Source organism: Mandrillus leucophaeus, unplaced genomic scaffold (genome assembly GCF_000951045.1).
Source record: "Mandrillus leucophaeus isolate KB7577 unplaced genomic scaffold, Mleu.le_1.0 Scaffold283, whole genome shotgun sequence".
NCBI lineage: Eukaryota > Metazoa > Chordata > Mammalia > Primates > Cercopithecidae > Mandrillus > Mandrillus leucophaeus.
The window spans coordinates 2,374,948-2,391,762 of record NW_012102954.1 but is presented as its reverse complement, the minus strand read 5'-3'; the positions used below and the strand labels follow the sequence as shown (position 1 = coordinate 2,391,762).

The window sequence follows — 16,815 nt, the reverse complement described above, 5'->3', positions numbered from 1 at the left end:
TGTTGGAGATTGCTTGAGGTCCTCTCCAGACCCTGTTTGCCTGGGTGTCAGCAGCAGAGGCTCAGTTGAAAATGCAGAAATCACCGGTCTTCTGTGTCGCTCGCGCTGGGAGTTGGAGACTGGAGCTGTTCCTATTCGGCCATCTTGCTCCGCCCCCCCTATTTCACTTCTTTGAAAAATGCGCATCATTATCCACTAAATGATTTAACATGACTTACCGAACTATAGAAAGTAGTCTTCAGTCACATGATCATTTTCACTATCCTTTTATGATTTATAAGTTAGGATATTATTGTGTTTAATGTGCACATTTTAATCTATAATATATACTGTTCTTCAGATACTCAAGGTATACTTGAATTTTCTAGCAAAAAAAGTAATTATAAATTAAATAACGAAAAATAGAAAATGTTGTGAGGTTTTGGGGTTTTTGATTGTCTTCGATGTTTTGAGATTAGGATAAAGTTTGTTTTTTCATTAATTTTACATTAACCATTAAGAAGTCTGTTAATAGTAAGTTTTGTGATCCCTTTGTGTTTTTATTTTATTTTTTTATTTATTTATTTAAAGACAGAGCCTCTGTCACCCAGGCTGGAATGCAGTGGCGTGATCTTGGCTCACTGCAACCTCAGCCCCTCAGGCTCAAGTTATCTTCCCACCTCAGCCTCCTGAGTAGGTGGGACTATAGGCACACACTACCATACCTGACTAATTTTTGTATTTTTAGTAGAGATGGGGTTTTGTCATATTGCCCAGGCTGGTCTTGAGCTCCTGAGCTCGAGCCATTCGCCTGCCTTAGCCTCCAAAAGTGCTGGGATTGCAGGTGTGCACCACTATGCCTGGCGCCTTTATTTTTGAACTTGATATGACTAAACTAATTGGAAACATTGTTACTTGTCTGATTAATGTTTTACATTTTATACAAATTGTGGCAGAGTGAGTAGGAACTTCCAGTGCTATGATTAATAATTTGTCCTTCGGGGGATTCATCAAATTTTGCTTCTCTGTCTTTTCTGTTTAAAGAAGTAGAAAGATATATTTTAGACAGAATTTTCTATTTTGCCACTTTCTTATAAGCTCTTACATGCATGTTTGACCTAGTCAAGATGATGATGTTTTGACTCTTCACGTATTGACATTTTCCAACAGAATTAGAAGTGTGTCTCACCAACCAGCCAAGATGAACATGGTGAAGAGGATCATGGGGCGGCCGAGGCAGGAGGAGTGTAGCCCACAAGACAACGCCTTAGGGCTGATGCACCTCCGCCGGCTCTTCACGGAGTTGTGCCATCCTCCCCGGCACATGACTCAGAAGGAACAAGAAGAGAAACTGTATATGATGCTGCCAGTGTTTAACAGGGTAAGTCCAGGTTGCCAGACACACACCTTCCAGGACTGGGAGGCACTACAAGAATCTGAAGGTTACTGGTAAGCCATAGGCAGAAAAAAATGATAGGATGAGTTAGTTTTTAAGAAGTTTGCTGTTCTTGTTTCATCTTTCCAATCTGCTATAAAGCAATGTGACTTGATGTGAAACTAGTCAGAATAAACTACATTCAGTGAGACTTTTTGATTTTTTAACAGGTAAAGTGCAAACTGTGAACCATTGTTTAAAATGTCCCTGTTATGGTTGAGTTTTGGAAGAGGAATAGATTGTAAATTATCAATTGTGTTATTTCTGTTATCTTTTAAAGTGATGATTTTATTACACCAAATGGTACAACTGCCCAAGCCCTTTGTACACTTTAAAAAGTCATTACAATTTGCTGTTGTTTAAGAGATACTGTAAGAGGATGGTTATAGGCTATAGATAAACCAAATAGAGTTAATGTTGTAATATATTTTGTAAATTACATGTAGCAAACTTGTTGGGTATTTTTAAAATAACTTTTTTTAGGCCGGGCGCGGTGGCTCACGCCTGTAATCCTAGCACTTTGGGAGTCCAAGGCAAGTGGATCACCTGAGGTCAGGAGGTTAAGACAAGCCTGGCCAATATGGTGAGACCCCATCTCTACTAAAAATACAAAAATGAGCCAGGCATGGTGGCAAGTGCCTGTAATCCCAGCTATTCGGGGGACTGAGGCAGTAGAATCTCTTGAACTCGGGAGGCAAAGGTTGCAGTGAGCTGAGACCACGCCATTGCACTCCAGCCTGGGTGACAAGAGCGAAACTCTGTCTCAAAAATAATAATAATAATAATTTTTTTATGTGTATCAAAAGTTCACAAATACATCATTTAAAAAAGTCAGATAGTTTCACAGGCTTATAGGTGCTCTCCCGCTCTTCACCACTAATTGCTGTTGCCATGACGGGCTTTTAAATAACATATTTTTACTGCTGTTGGTTGTGTAGTTTTAATTGACTTCCTACTGAGGAATATGAGAATTAGCTTTTTTACTTCCCCTCCCTCCAGACAGTAACATACATACATACACTCATTCATACACGCTGCCCTCCTCATCCTTTCCCTATTAGTTATGCTGCTTGTGTAAGCAGTAATCAGTGTTTGCTCTCTACTGATAGTGGTGTAAATTTAAATTTATTCAAAGATGAACCTTATATGGTACTACCTTTATTATTCTATTATTATAGAACTTGTTTTCCTCAGACTTCAGAACTGTCTCAATTTCTTTCTCTCCATGTCTCTGTTTCTTGGTTTCCCTTCTCTCGCTCTTTTTCCTCCTTCTCTTTCTCTCTCCCTCCCACATTTTCTCTGCCTTGCCCTGTCTCTGTCCTTTTCATCCTGTGTCTCCCTGCCTTCCCCTGTTTCCATTTCTTTCTTCTTATCTCTGTCTGTCTCTCTATGCCTTTCATCTCTCTCTTCTCCATCACTGTCTTTCTCTGTCCTCCCATTTCTCTCTTTATCTCCTCTCTGTCCCTATTTCTCTCCCTGTCTCTGACTCTCCCCTTTCTCTTTTTCTTCTCCCCTGGATCTCCCTTTTTCCAGATCTATCTCCATGCCCTTGGCTATGCCTTTCTCCACACCCACCCCCTCACCCTGTGCCCCAATCTCTAACTGGCTCTATCCCATCTAGTCTCACTTCTTGTCTATATTATTTTCTCTGTTCATCTATCTTTCTGTATGAAATTTTCTAGGCTCTTCCTTTTCTCGTTATTTTGAAATTTTTTGTGGCTTCAGCTTAAGCCTTCTTAATCTGAAAACTTGTATTGTTCAGTCTGGGTAAATATTCTGAAAGATTTCTTTGAGAATATTCTCCCCTGTATTTGTATGTTCCCCCTTTTCTGGACCTCTGTCAATCAAACGTTAGCTCTTTTAGAGTAGTGTTGTGCTATTACTATCCCAGTTTTAATTTCCTTGAATTCTTTCTTGTTTTATTATTACTATTTTATTTATTTATTGTTTTAATATGTCTCATGTTCAGTAGATAGACTATCACTTAATCTCCAATGTTTACATATCAGTGTTCTTGTCTTTGATTTGCGGTGATATCTCTCTTCTTCCTCTTAAGGAACTAGACTTCTAGTTGTCTAATGCACTGGGGAGGAACAGTTACCTTCGATTTCTGGGCCGTAAAATAATAATGTCAACCTTATTGGGTTGTCGTGAGAGTAAAATGCAGATAACATACTTACAGCACTTAATAAGTGTGTCCCAAGAAATGTGTGCCTATTATTATTATTATTATTGTATCTATTATTGTTTTTATTACATGAATATTATTATTTTTGTTGTTGGGAATACTAGTGAAAGGGAATGAGTGAGAAAGAGAGTTGAAAGGGGGCAATAAAAGAATTGATTAGTATTGTCAGCTCAGTGAAGGTTGGAGATGATAAATTTATACTAGACCTTATCTGTACTGGCCTGTGTGAAAAAGTAGAGAAAGCAATACCTGATTTATTGAGATTGAGGTTTTTATATGCTGGTAAGGCAGAAGGGCAAGAGTGCAAGGAAGGTTAGTTCACATATCACCCATGAGCTTGTGTTGGATACAACAGGAAGAGGATAGAAACATTAATGCATTTAGAGAATGTACATTTCCTTGCTTATGAAATAATAGGATAGATTATCTGCCAAGAATGATAGAGGGAGGAGATGGTAGAGTAGGAACATGAGAAGAGGTGGGGAAAGGTTTAAAATAGCTCTTTTAAAAATGGGAGGGAGAACTATGGCAAGCCATTGTTTTAAGCCCTATTCAGGGAAGTTACTAATTTTTATTACCGGGAAGTTAATTTTTATTACCCGGAAGTTTGTTTTGTTTTTAAATCTTATTTTTGTTTTACTTTAATGTCATGATGTGCTGTTGGTTACTGAGTAGTTTGAGGTAATTTCCTTCTCTCAGACTTAGGAATGTTTACAAGGTAATGAGAATGTTTAGAGCCGTTAAGGGAATTGTTCTTGGCTATTAACATGAATTATTAAGTAATATCCTACATATGTATGTATCCCATGTATTTCATCAGTTAGGCTTCCACAGTCTACTAGACTAGAAGAATCTTAGGAATATTTGTTTTTTTAATAAGCAGATATGAGATGCTTTAATAATTATTCTCTATCTATTTATAATGTTTGACTTAGTTGTCTTACGTCCTATGTTATTGTAAGTCTCATTAACTATTAACAAATTCTCTCAAAAGTTTTTAATTGGTTGATTAGAAACATATGTGTATGCAATGCTTTAAACCTCTAATATAATGAGTGATTTGAATATCACAAAGATTCAGTAAACTCTTAACTAATGAAAAGATAGAAAGTTATATCTGTACTGTTGTGACTAATTTGAAAAATGTTTTAAAAAAAATTCTTATTCATTGGATATAATTAATAAACTAAAATTGTTCTTAGACACCATTTCCATTAAATTTAGAAATATGTAGCCATATATTTAACATTTGGCCATTTGTGCTTGAACATTCTCCACTAGTGAGAAATACCTGTGGTGAGTGAGTAGCTCAGTATGTCACTAGAGCCAACCAGTTCTTACCATGATTTCTAAAAAGGGATTGAGGTGTTGATTGTGAGACTTTGCTTGATTAGAGCTAAATGGTGAACAAGCTAAAATAGACATGGACACCTAGCTACAGACTAGTTAGACATGGACAACTAGCTACAGACTAGTTTTTAAAGTATGCTTAATAGTGTTATTTCAGTGCATCATTTTTGCCTTTGAGAGACATGGGTTGGGAAATGACATGTATTGAGTCTTTTTTCTGGGCCAGGTCTCATGCTGGGTTCTCAAAATGCCTCCTGTTTTCTTCATTACAGTCCTACAAGGAGGCTGCTGTTATCTTCCTTCTTACTGATTTGCTCAAACTGAAAGATTATAGTGAAGTCTGAAAATAGCAGAATAATATTTATTCAGCATTCTTAAAAATAATTAACCTTTAGTCCCAGAACAAAAGCTGACAAAAGAAAACATTTGGTTTAAACTTGTCAAAATGAGTAACATTTTAGTTGTCTAAAAATTCATAACTGCCACTGTTAATTACTGTAGTATTTGTTATATTTTGTTGTATATTTTTAAAATGTAATGTTTACCAATTAGATCTTCTGTAAGAAACTCTCCTTATTTTTTAACTTAATTCCAATTTATATTTGAGAAGCATGTAAATGTAATACAGTGTCCTTTTTAAATCCCTTACAAATTATCATTACTTTTAAATTTGTTGGCTTAAGAGAGAGGTCACCCAAACTTAGAACCAAATAAGAGAGAGATCAGAAGGCAGACAGATGAATTATTTTGTTGCAGCTTTATTACTTATTATGTAATACCAATACAGTTGATACTCAAGAATGTGGCTTGGGTCTGTGCAATAAAGGACTCGCTGAATTCAGCCCTGAAATAGTCATGTTTACTTACCCAGTCACTGGCAGAACTGGACAGTCGCAGGCCACAGCCAGAGCAGATGAGAATGCATATTCTTATGAGGCAGGCAGAGCTCAAAAGGAGAGGACGGGACTGAGTTAGGCATTCTGTTCTTCTCAGACTCTCATCTGATGGTCCTTCTTAGAACCAAAAAGAGCATAAGATAAATCTTTCCTTAATCATTTATATTAATTGATAAGAAATCTTAACTGATTTACCATATGAAATAAAGCAATTACATCTTCATTGTTAGTTTTTTAACATTGTTATTTATAGCAAATTATTTTAGGACTAATGATGGCCAATAGTCTGACTTAACTTTAGATGTAACACATATTTAGGAAACAAAAGCCTCCATTTTTAAAAATTTTGTAAACATTCCAACCTCTCCTTTATTAGTCATATTTAATATATTTTTATTGAATAGCACCATTCAGTAACAAGTATATATTGAGCCTTTTTGAATGCCATTAGACAACATCATTAATTTGTTTTCCCTGAGTGCCAAAAATGTTTGGTTGAAGAGGTGCCAGGAAATCTTCTGAAATCTATTTAGGTGGATATTAAAAATGATTCTTTTAAAAATAAGTCAAACCTTGCTATTTTTCTGTAAAGATGAACACTATGCAAAGTTACAGTGCTAGGGTTCATGCATAGTTTGAGAAAAATATAGTACTGAGTGATTAAGAGCCTGGCTTGAAATCAGATAGATGTAGTTTTAAATTCTGTCTGGATTACCTCCTGTTTTAAGTTAACTTCTCTAACTCTTAATTTCTTAACTGTAAAATGAGGCTACTAGTAGAACCTATTCTGTAGGATTTTATGAGACTTAAATGACACCAAATTCTTGAATAGTGCTAGGCAGATTTTAAATGGGTATTATATGGTAGTTGTTGTTATTTCTAGTGAATTTGCAAGAAGGCATTTTTGTTCTTCAGTACTGTTTTTTTTTTAATCTGTTATGAATTTTACGTATCTATTCTAGAATCAGCCCTTTTGAGTTGAATGTGTTACCTGTTCTCTTGCCCAACTTTCTTCCTCTGCAGAACCAGAAATTTTTTGTCGTTGTTTGTTTGAGACCAAGTCTGGCTCTGTTATTGCCCAGGCTGGAGTGCAGTGGTGCCATCTTTGCTCACTGCAACCTATGCCTCCCAGGTTCAAGCAGTTCTCATGCCTCAGCCTCCCAAGTGGCTGGTATTGTAGGCATGTGCCACCACACTCAGCTAATTTTTATATTTTTAGTTGTCATGGGGTTTTACCATGTTGGCCAGGCTGGTCTCAACTCCTGACCTCAGGTGATCTACCCACCTCAGCCCGCCAAAGTTCTGGGATTAAGGCGTGAGCCACTGTACCTGACCTAGAACCAGAAAAATTTGACAAGTAGTCAGTACTCCCTGAGAGTGAGCACACCTTCTGACACCCAGCTTCATGCTGCATCCTCTTTGGCAAACATTTATGTAAATGATGGAAGCATTGTATAGTTTCAAGAAATACCACTACTTATTGAAAGTAGTGAAAACATACCTAATACTTTTAGATTTAATTTTTTAAGTCAATCACAAAAACTACAGTTTTCTTTGCTACCTTATCCATTCAGTATTATCTGCAATGTCAGATTCATGCTTTAGTTCCTCTATCCCTCCAATCTTCTTGTACCATTTTTCCTCTTAGACAAAATGCCCCAGCTTTATCTGCCTCCTTTTCATTACTCTGTACCCCAAAATCAGTCTCACTTTAAGGTCTTTGCACAGCTCTGATCTCACTGACTGCAACCCTCTTTCCTTGTCTCTTTGGATTGTAACTTTTCCTCAGTAGTCAGTATCATCCTTTGGCAGCAGTGTCACTTCTTCAGAGAGAGCTTTCCTGACAACCTTCTTCCCACCCCAGGCATTCTCTTTCAGCCACCTTGTTCTACTTTCTTCATGATACTATCTTTAAATAATTTTAAGTTTAAAATCAACTTATTTACCATTGGTCTTCTGTGCTAAAATGTCCTGTGTTTCATGAGCACAGAAATCATATTGTTTTATTTACCTTTGTATTCAGTACTCTTCTAACATTGCCTGGCATATATACTAGGAAGCCAGTAAATATTTGTGAGTGAATAAACCGAATAAACCTTATTTAAGAAGCGGTGCTTGTTCATTTCAGATTAGCAAATATGACATAGTCTTTTTCTGCAGTACTGATTTTGAGTTGGTAAATTCAAGCCAGTTTTATTTATCTTGTGAGAAAATTTATTAGAGGAAATAAAGCAGTAAACATCAGGATTTGTGTAAAAAGTTACTGGCATTTTCAACAGCATATTATTTACCCAGCATGAAGATTGGTTGAATAATCGTATCTTACAACTGTTCAAGAAATGAACTAGCTATTGCTTTTGTTTAGTTGTCCTAATAACTCTTAGCAATAAAATACCTCATACTATTCTTAGGAGCAAAATATACATTGATACACTCTGAGTAATAGGAATATTATAAATACCTCCATTAAAAAGCTATGTACTCAGCCGGAGAGTTGGCTCACATCTTTAATCCCAGCGCTTTGGGAGGCCGAGATGAGCGGATCACCTGAGGCCAGGAGGTTGAGACCAGTCTGGCCAACATGGTGAAACCTCATCTCTACTAAAAATACAAAAAAAATTAGCCAGGAGTGGTGGTGGGTGCCTGTAATCCCAGCTACTCAGGAGGCTGAGGCAGGAGAATCACTTGAACCCAGGAGGCAGACATTGCAGTGAGCCGAAAATGTGCCATTGTACCACTCCAGCCTGGGCAACAAGAGCAAAAACTCTGTCTCAACAACAACAATAACAAAAGGCTATGTACTCATCTCTGAGCACAGGTGGAATGGCTATTCAAACATGTGTCTTTATTAGGCTTCTCAATTTTTATCAGTCTCCAGTTTGTTAAAGAATAGAGGTTTCTGGCCGGGCGCAGTGACTCATGCCTGTATTCCCAGCACTCTGGGAGGCCATTGTGGGCAGATCACTTGAGCCCAGGAGTTCAAGACCAGCCTGTACAAATGGCAGAATTCCTATCTCTATAAAAAATAGAAAAATCAGCTGGGTGTGGTGGCAGGCACCTGTAATCATAGCTACTCAGAAGGCTGAGGTGGGAGGATCACCTGAGCTCAGGAGATTGAGCTAACAGTAAACCATGATTGCACCACTGCACTCCAGCCTGAATGAGAGAGTAAGACCCTATCTCAAAAAAAAAAAAAAAAAGGCAGGAGAGGGTTATTTAACAGGTAACATAGATTATTTAACAAGTAACACAGGTTAATTCTAAGCACACAACATTTATCAAAATCTCAGCAGAAAAAAATGTGTTTGTTGAGGAAGTATTGAAAAGTACAGTTTATTTTTTGAGATTTTTACAAATTACTCATTTGTCAAATTATTGAACAGACTAGGTGTTTGGATAAAAGGATACCCTTGTAGAATTGATTTATTGTTTTAGTGTTTTCAACTCAATTTGAGGGAGGTTATAAGAAACATGTGTAAGAAACACATTTTCTATTAGAAGGATATCACATTGTTTGTTATATCCTTTTATTGGGATATTTGGAAGGAATCGTTTATATTATGCAGTAATCCCTCCTTACTCAGGGCTTTGCTTTTCATAGTTTCGGTCATCTGTGCTCTAAAAATATTAAGTGGAAAATTACAGAAACAAACAATTCACGAGTTTGAAATCTGACACCATTCAGCTCCATCCCTCCCCGAATGTGAATTATTCCTTTGTCCAGTGTATCCATGATGTATGGGCCACCTGCCCAATAGTCACTTAGTGGCAGCCTCAGTTATGAGACCTACTGTTCTGGTATCAAGCTGCTTGTTTTCAAGAAGCTCTATTTTTCTTAATAATGGCCCCAAAGTGCAAAAGTTGTGGGGATGGTAACTTGGGTATGCCGGAGAGAAGTCTTTCCTTTAAGTGAAAAGGTATAAGTTCTTGACTTAGTAAGGAAAGACCAAAAACTGTGTGCTGAGGTTTCTGAGATCTGTAATAAGAAGGAATCTTGTATTTGTGCAATTGCGAATAGTATATTGTTACAATTTTTTTACTTTGTTATTAATTATTGTTGCCAGGCTCTTACTGTGCCTAATTTATTACTTAAACTTTATCACAGGTATGTATTGTGGTAAAAAATATAGTGTTTATGAGGTTTGGTACTATCCATGGTTTCAGACATCCACTGGGGTCTTAGAACTTACTTCTCACAGATAAGGGGGACTAGTGTAATATGAGGAATACAAGTACTTCCTTAAATATATATATTTTTCATGCTAAGGACATTGCAAATGATGTGATTGATCAGGTTTTCTCTTCTGTATCTTTGAGCCAAAATTTGTAACCAATACATGGAAAATATAGAGGTCTTTCTGGTCTTAGATTTTTATTTAGTTTTCTTTTCCAATCCATCTCCCTGGCTGGGTCTTTTATTTGCTTGTTTGTTTTGTTTTCCTTCTTAATTTTAGTTTATGTTCTCATGTTCTCCTTCAGTGCTCCTTGAATATTCTCTAGAATTTGGTTGTGAGGGCAGTCAACATATAAATAAACAACCATATTTAGGGAACATTACTATAAAAGGCAGAGTGCTGGCTTGGGAGAATATGAAGATGAGTAAATTATGTTTTCTCCTTTTGTAGTGACATTTCAATAGGTAATAATTATATAAAATACTGTGTAATGAGTGTTAAAAGGGAGAGATACTATAATAGACTTAGAATATAGAGAATTTCCTTTCAGCTATAAAGAATATTCTTTAAAATAATACCTCAGGATACATCTAGTTATTTACCCATTAAAATACCATTTCTTTTCTTATGATGGTCTGTCCAGGTTTCATTTTCTCAAATTCTCTTTGCTGAACCCATACCCGTTTATTTTTAAAAATTATTTATTGTGGACAGAATACAGTGGCTCACACCTGTAATCCCAGCACTTAGGGAGGCAGAGGCATGAGGATAGCTTGAGCCCAGGAATTTAAGACCTGTCTGGGCAATATAGCAAGACCCAGTTGTCAAAAAAAAAAAAAAAAAGAAAGATAATAAGACATTTATTCTAAAGCTCATTTATATTAAAATTTGTGTAAAAACAAGTTTATTTCATGACCTTCCTATTTTTTTTTCTAGTTTTTTTGTAACAGTCTTGTTTTGTAAATTATTGTGATCAGAATGTAGAAATTCTGAGATATGAAATGAGTTTAGTGAATTCCGAAGTCAGCCTGGGATTTAGCAGTGGAGCTGCTTTTCACCATCCAATATGCCTGTACTCCATCAAAGATCCTTTATAACTTTTCTCTAAATTCTCAAATTAGGTTTTGTCAGAAAAATGTTGGCCGGACGCAGTGGCTCATGCCTGTAATCCCAGTACTTTGAGAGGCTGAGGCAGGCGGATCACCAGAGGTCAGGGATTCAAGACTAGCCTGGCCAACGTGGTGAAACCTGTCTCTACTAAAAATACAAAAATTAGCCGGACGTGGTGGCATGCGCCTGTAGTCCCAGCTACTTGGGAGGCTGAGGCAGGAGAATCGCTTGAACCCAGGAGACGGAGGTTGCAGTGAGCCAAAATCGTGCCACTGCACTCCAGCCTAGTCAACAGAGTGAGACTCCGTCTCAAAAAAAAAAAAAGAAACAAGTTACAATTTCTAACGTTTTTAGTGAGATTGATTCAAATTTTATCAATAATGTCTAAAATAAATAGATCTCATTTATTTAATCATTTCTTGAGCAAACTTATATGTAAAAGGAAATGTGGCTAGATATGTGATTTATTGAAAGTTGTGTTTCCAACGTATTAAGATTCAAAGTAACTGTGTAGGTAGACTTTTCTGGACTTGATTTTCAAGTCATACTACAGTTCAGAATTCACAAAATAGAAGAAAAATGTGTCAGTGCTTCGTTAACTATATCTTTTCTTATCTACAGGTTTTTGGAAATGCTCCGCCGAATACAATGACAGAAAAATTTTCTGATCTTCTGCAGTTCACAACACAAGTCTCACGACTAATGGTGACAGAAATTCGAAGGAGAGCATCAAACAAATCCACAGGTATTTTTACAGTAGCCAGCAAAAACTGATTTGTTTGAATGAACAGACAGTTCTGTAAAAGTCCCATTAAAATTAAATGGAAAACAGACCTTGTTCTCAGCACATTGAGTATTAAGTTCATTTACCCATTCCCTTTCCCTTTCTTAGAGTCACATTCTTTTCTTGGTTTCAGCATCTTCAACTCTCGAGTAGTTCTACTCAAGGCTACTCTGCCTGGACCACTACCACTTCCACCCTAACCCTTTAAAATACTCTCTGTTTCCCTTTGAACAAAATACAAATTCCTCAGCATGAAATTTAAGGCCAAGCTATCATCTGGTCTTTTTTTTTTTTTTTTTTAAGCATACACTGCTTCTATTGCTTGTTTTCTGTATTTCAACCAAATCCTGCTGTCTGTAATCTTCAAACATGTTTATTCTCTTATTTTAATTATTTTCTTAGAATGCTTCACTGAGGAAGGAGAATCTTTTCCTCATTTCAGTATGTCTAAATGTCAGCATGATTAAGTCATGCTTCCTTGATGAAATGCTTTTTGATTTCTTTAGGCAAAGAAACATTTTTTCTCTTCTGAACTACTGTTTTTCTTCTCAACCTCCTGGGTGGTCATTGTGCATGTTTCTTGATCTTCGCCGTAGACCATAAGCTACTTAGGATTCTCTGTCATCTGTAGTAGTTGCTCTCTAGGCCAGCTGCACAGCTGCCATTTTAACATCACTATTCACATTGTCCTGAGATGCCTTTTCATTTCTTTTGGATGGATTCTTTTTCCTAAATCCCTGATTTTGGTAGTGCATCTTTTCCAGCAGCTTCGTAAAAAAGGATGCAGGGGGGTTATCAGGGTTTTGTTCTGCTTGTTGTTTTAGACATACCATGAGTTAAACATTTTTTGACTATTGCTGTAAAAACTAGATTCTTTCCTCTTCTTTCACCTGACAACCTTTCAGCTGCCAGGACTTAGAACAAATTCCGTTACATCATACAGCATGATTATTATAGAAAAGGAAACTTATTTAATACAAAACCAAGGGTCAGTAAGAGAAAAGAAGACACATATCTACCACTCTCGTGATCTCACAGATACATGTGCTGGGGAGATGCGCTGAAACGCAGCTGTGGTTTACATTTAAATGGAGAGACACTTTCCTCTCCTCCTCTCTGTCCCCCATTGTTCTCCATTCCTAAAGGACAAACTCAAGAGTAATCTTGTTAGTGAAGAGACATTTAAACTGCCTATGACTTAGGCCATTGAATACTTGTTAGATATTTATAGGAGTTGTTTGAGAATGCTAGCTATGTAATCCAGGAGGTCCTCTTAGCAGAGATTAGAAGCTACCAGTTGCCTGGGAAAGTTGACGATGGGTTGAGATGGTCAGTGATGAGTGTCTTAGCTCTGCCCTTCCATGCAGCCGAGGATGAGCACTCAGGGTCATTTTGGAAAAATCTTGCAGCTGCATTATTATCAGTCCTCTTTAAGTAAGTATCAGGTTCTATGTGGGAAATCATTTTGTCTCAGAATTTTAAAATTTTTCTTTTATAATTTAAGTTCTTACATTGTTACTGAGAAATCAAAAGCTACGTATATTCTTGATTTTTTCTTTTTTCCTCTGTGACCTATTTTTTTTTTTTCTAGAAGCTTTTAGGATCCTCTCTTTGTCCCTGCTTTTCTAAAATTTCATAATAACATGCCTTGTGGTAGACCTATTTTTATACATGTGCTGGGTACTCATTGGACTCTTTCAGTCTGGTTATTCATATCCTTTAATTTGGGCAAAGTTTCATGAATTGTTTAATAATATCCTCCCCTCTGTTTTCTCCTTCTAGTCAGATGACCCTCTTAGAATATTCCTCTCATTTTCTTATCTTTCCTCTCATTTTCTCTTTGTTTTTTGACTACTTACTGAGAGAACTCCTCAATTTTATCATCTATCTCTTCTGTAGAGGTTTTTTTTTTTTTCATTTGTGACATTATATTTTTCTCATTTTAAAAAATATTTTTTATTTTTAAGTGTTCTTTCTTACTGGTTTCTGTTATTTTTGGGGTATATTTTCTTCTCATCTTTCTGAGGTTTCTTACTTTTTTCTTTCAGATTTTTGTCTCCCTAAATAATCTGTTTCTTTCAGGTTTAATAAAAAAGTTTTTTTAATCAATTTGTTTTTATCTTTGTCTTTTATGTTAGAGAATGTCCTTACATGTCTCACCCATGACCATCTACTCTTACATAAGAATGGAGCATTAAAAAGCTTTTTAATTGTGTGTGAAACTTGCAGCTGTGGGCTGCAACATAAGGTGATCTTGCTAGGCTATTTTTTTGGTGATCTTTTTCCTAAACTAAGCAGGTACTCAGAGAATTGTCCAGTCTCTGCTTGGAAGATAATGCCTGACTCAGCATTTTGGAAGCAAAGTAGGGGAAAGGTTTGGGGACCCTCAAGGTTTAGTATATAAGCTTTTATTTTACCTTTGTATGTCCAGATGGTGCCTGGTGCCCCCCAATCCACACTCCCTCTCTTATTCTTTTCACTGAACAAACAAACCTCCCGTCTAGTGCCCACATAGTAGTGGGGACCTTGGGTCTAAGTGCTCTTGAACATATTTTCCACCAATGCTTCTCTGTCTAGTTCTTATTTCCTTCTGCTTCCAAAGGTGCCTTGTGCCACCAATTCCTGAGCCTCTCAGGGGTTCTTTGGTAGTTTGGTTGCTTTTCTACTTTTCTTGAATTACTTCAAGATTCTAGGGTTTGGTAATCAGTAACCATGAATCTCGCTGCTATTTTAATATCCAAAATTTCATTGCTTTCACTTATCCTGTTCTTGTTCTTAAAAGTTTATACCTTTTAAAAATCCTTTTACGAGCATTTTAATGGATGTATTCATCCATTTTCATAGTCCTGTAAGGAAATACCCATGCTGATGAAATGAGGTATTCCCCATTCTTTCTTGAATGACATACTAGATTAGGAAAAAATTCCTAAAACTTATTTATACTTGCCTCTGTTACTATCTTTTTAAATACTTAATCTGCATGTTTGTAGAAAGACATTTTGCTACATTGGAGATTCATTTTCCAAACTCCCTTTATGATTTTACATCCATAGAGAAATTTTTTAGATGTAATGAAAGATGTCTTAAATAGAGTAGAAGATGTCTCATTGTTACAGTAAAAATTACACAAGTATTTTTTTTTAACTTTTAAGTTTAAAATAATCATAGACTCTTAGGAAGTTACAAAAATAGTACCTAGGATCATGTGCTCTTCATCCACTTTTCCTCATTGGTGGCAACTTATTACCTAGGAATTTTTTAAGATACTTTTTTTTCATATTGTGTAATTTCACATAATTTTTAGTTTTAAACTTTTGAAATTCATTAACCTTTGAATCCTATGATACTCAATTTAGTTTGTGTTACTTCTCATGAAAAATCTTTCCTGAGTACCCTGTCTCAAATAGGTCTTCTATCCTCTGTCCCCACACCCATTAGTATCTATTCAGTCACGTTGTATGTTAACCTTCATAGCTTTGTTATCATCTGAAAGTATTTGCTTTATTTACTTATTTAATTTTATTGTCTGTTGTGTTCACCCCTGTATTACTAGCACCTAGAATAATGGTTGTCACATAATTAGGTGTTCAATAAACTTTTAATGATTTTGGACATAGGATTTCTCTGCCCTTTTTTTTTTTTTTTAATGCTTTGAGAATCAGAGTAGAGTTAGAAGAGCCAGCCTTCCTGATTTTTAGGAGAGAAGAACATAATTCTGGAGTGTCTCCTTAGTCAGCCTTACCCTGGCTATGGGAATCTTTGTTTTTTTTCTTTCATTTTTCATTTAGAACATTGGAAGATTATTTTGGTCAGTGTTGTTATCAAAAATACATTCATGGAGACTTTTTGACCTATTGATTTTCTAGTAAAAAGTTCTAGATTTTTCAGGACCTAAGTATATCCTAAATCATCCAACTCTTACATATTTCATCTTTATTTTCTTATTTACTTATTTTTATTGTGGTTAAAATAACATTTAATATGGGGTCTACCCTCTTCACCAATTTTTAAGTGTACAGTACAGACTGTTAACTATACGTACCATGCTGTACAGCAAGCAGATCTCTAGAACTTTTTTTTAATCTTGCATGATTGAAACTATACCCATTGGACAGCAGCTCCTCGTTTCCCCCTCCTCTCAGCCCCTGGCCACCAACCACCATTCTGATTTCTCCTTCTATAAGTTCGACTACTTTAGATACCTCATATAACCTTTTATTTTATAGGCAGTTATCATTGAAAAGAATTTTGTCTTAATTTACATTCACATAGTTTTTCTACCAAAAAACAGGTGAAGTGAACCTTCTGTTATTCCTTTGAAGGCTGGTTATGTTCATTGTTCACCAGAACAAGATTATTCTTCCAGTACCCCTCTGAATTTATTATGGAAGACTTGTTATTTTGGGTGTTACCTAATCAGCACTCACAGATACAGACTTTTTTATCAGATTACTTGAGATATGGGCTGTAGATATCTCAGTAGGAAACAAGCTTATGTGCAGTTCTGTTGTTTACATCTGTCTGAAGTTAATGTAAATGGAAACCTTTTAGGGCATATCAAGTTGCAAAATGGATACATGGATGATTTGTTACACATTTAGGTCAAGTCACAGTCTCCTTGTCTCCCTTAATTCTTTCTTGTTCCTTTGCCTCCTTGTGGCTTTTGCTGGAAGTAAGTAGTGACTCAGTTAATTTGACAAAAACATAATGTTGTAGCCAGATTGTATAGAGGGTGTATCTTAAGATTTTTCCCCATCTCTTCTAGTTAGTTCAGCCAGTTCTAATTCTGCTTAAGTTTAAGAGCACATGGTCAATTTATATCAGCAAAGCAGAAAATTCCTACCTGCATAAAGTAGTATCTTCAGTTTATTATTAATGTTTTTGTTACATGCTAGGTG

The 16,815-nt window shown here is 36.1% G+C and overlaps 1 protein-coding gene across 1 annotated transcript in view; it reads left to right on the top strand.

Moving 5' to 3' along the window:
• The window catches only part of WDFY3 (WD repeat and FYVE domain containing 3), a 288,646-nt gene that overhangs the window by 90,484 nt on the left and 181,347 nt on the right, over positions 1-16,815 (top strand). The window contains exons 2-3 of the mRNA XM_011985448.1: positions 1,150-1,360; positions 11,755-11,878. Coding sequence (XP_011840838.1) covers positions 1,181-1,360; positions 11,755-11,878 — 304 coding nt within the window. The 5' untranslated portion in view covers positions 1,150-1,180. The remainder of the gene's footprint in view (positions 1-1,149; positions 1,361-11,754; positions 11,879-16,815) is intronic.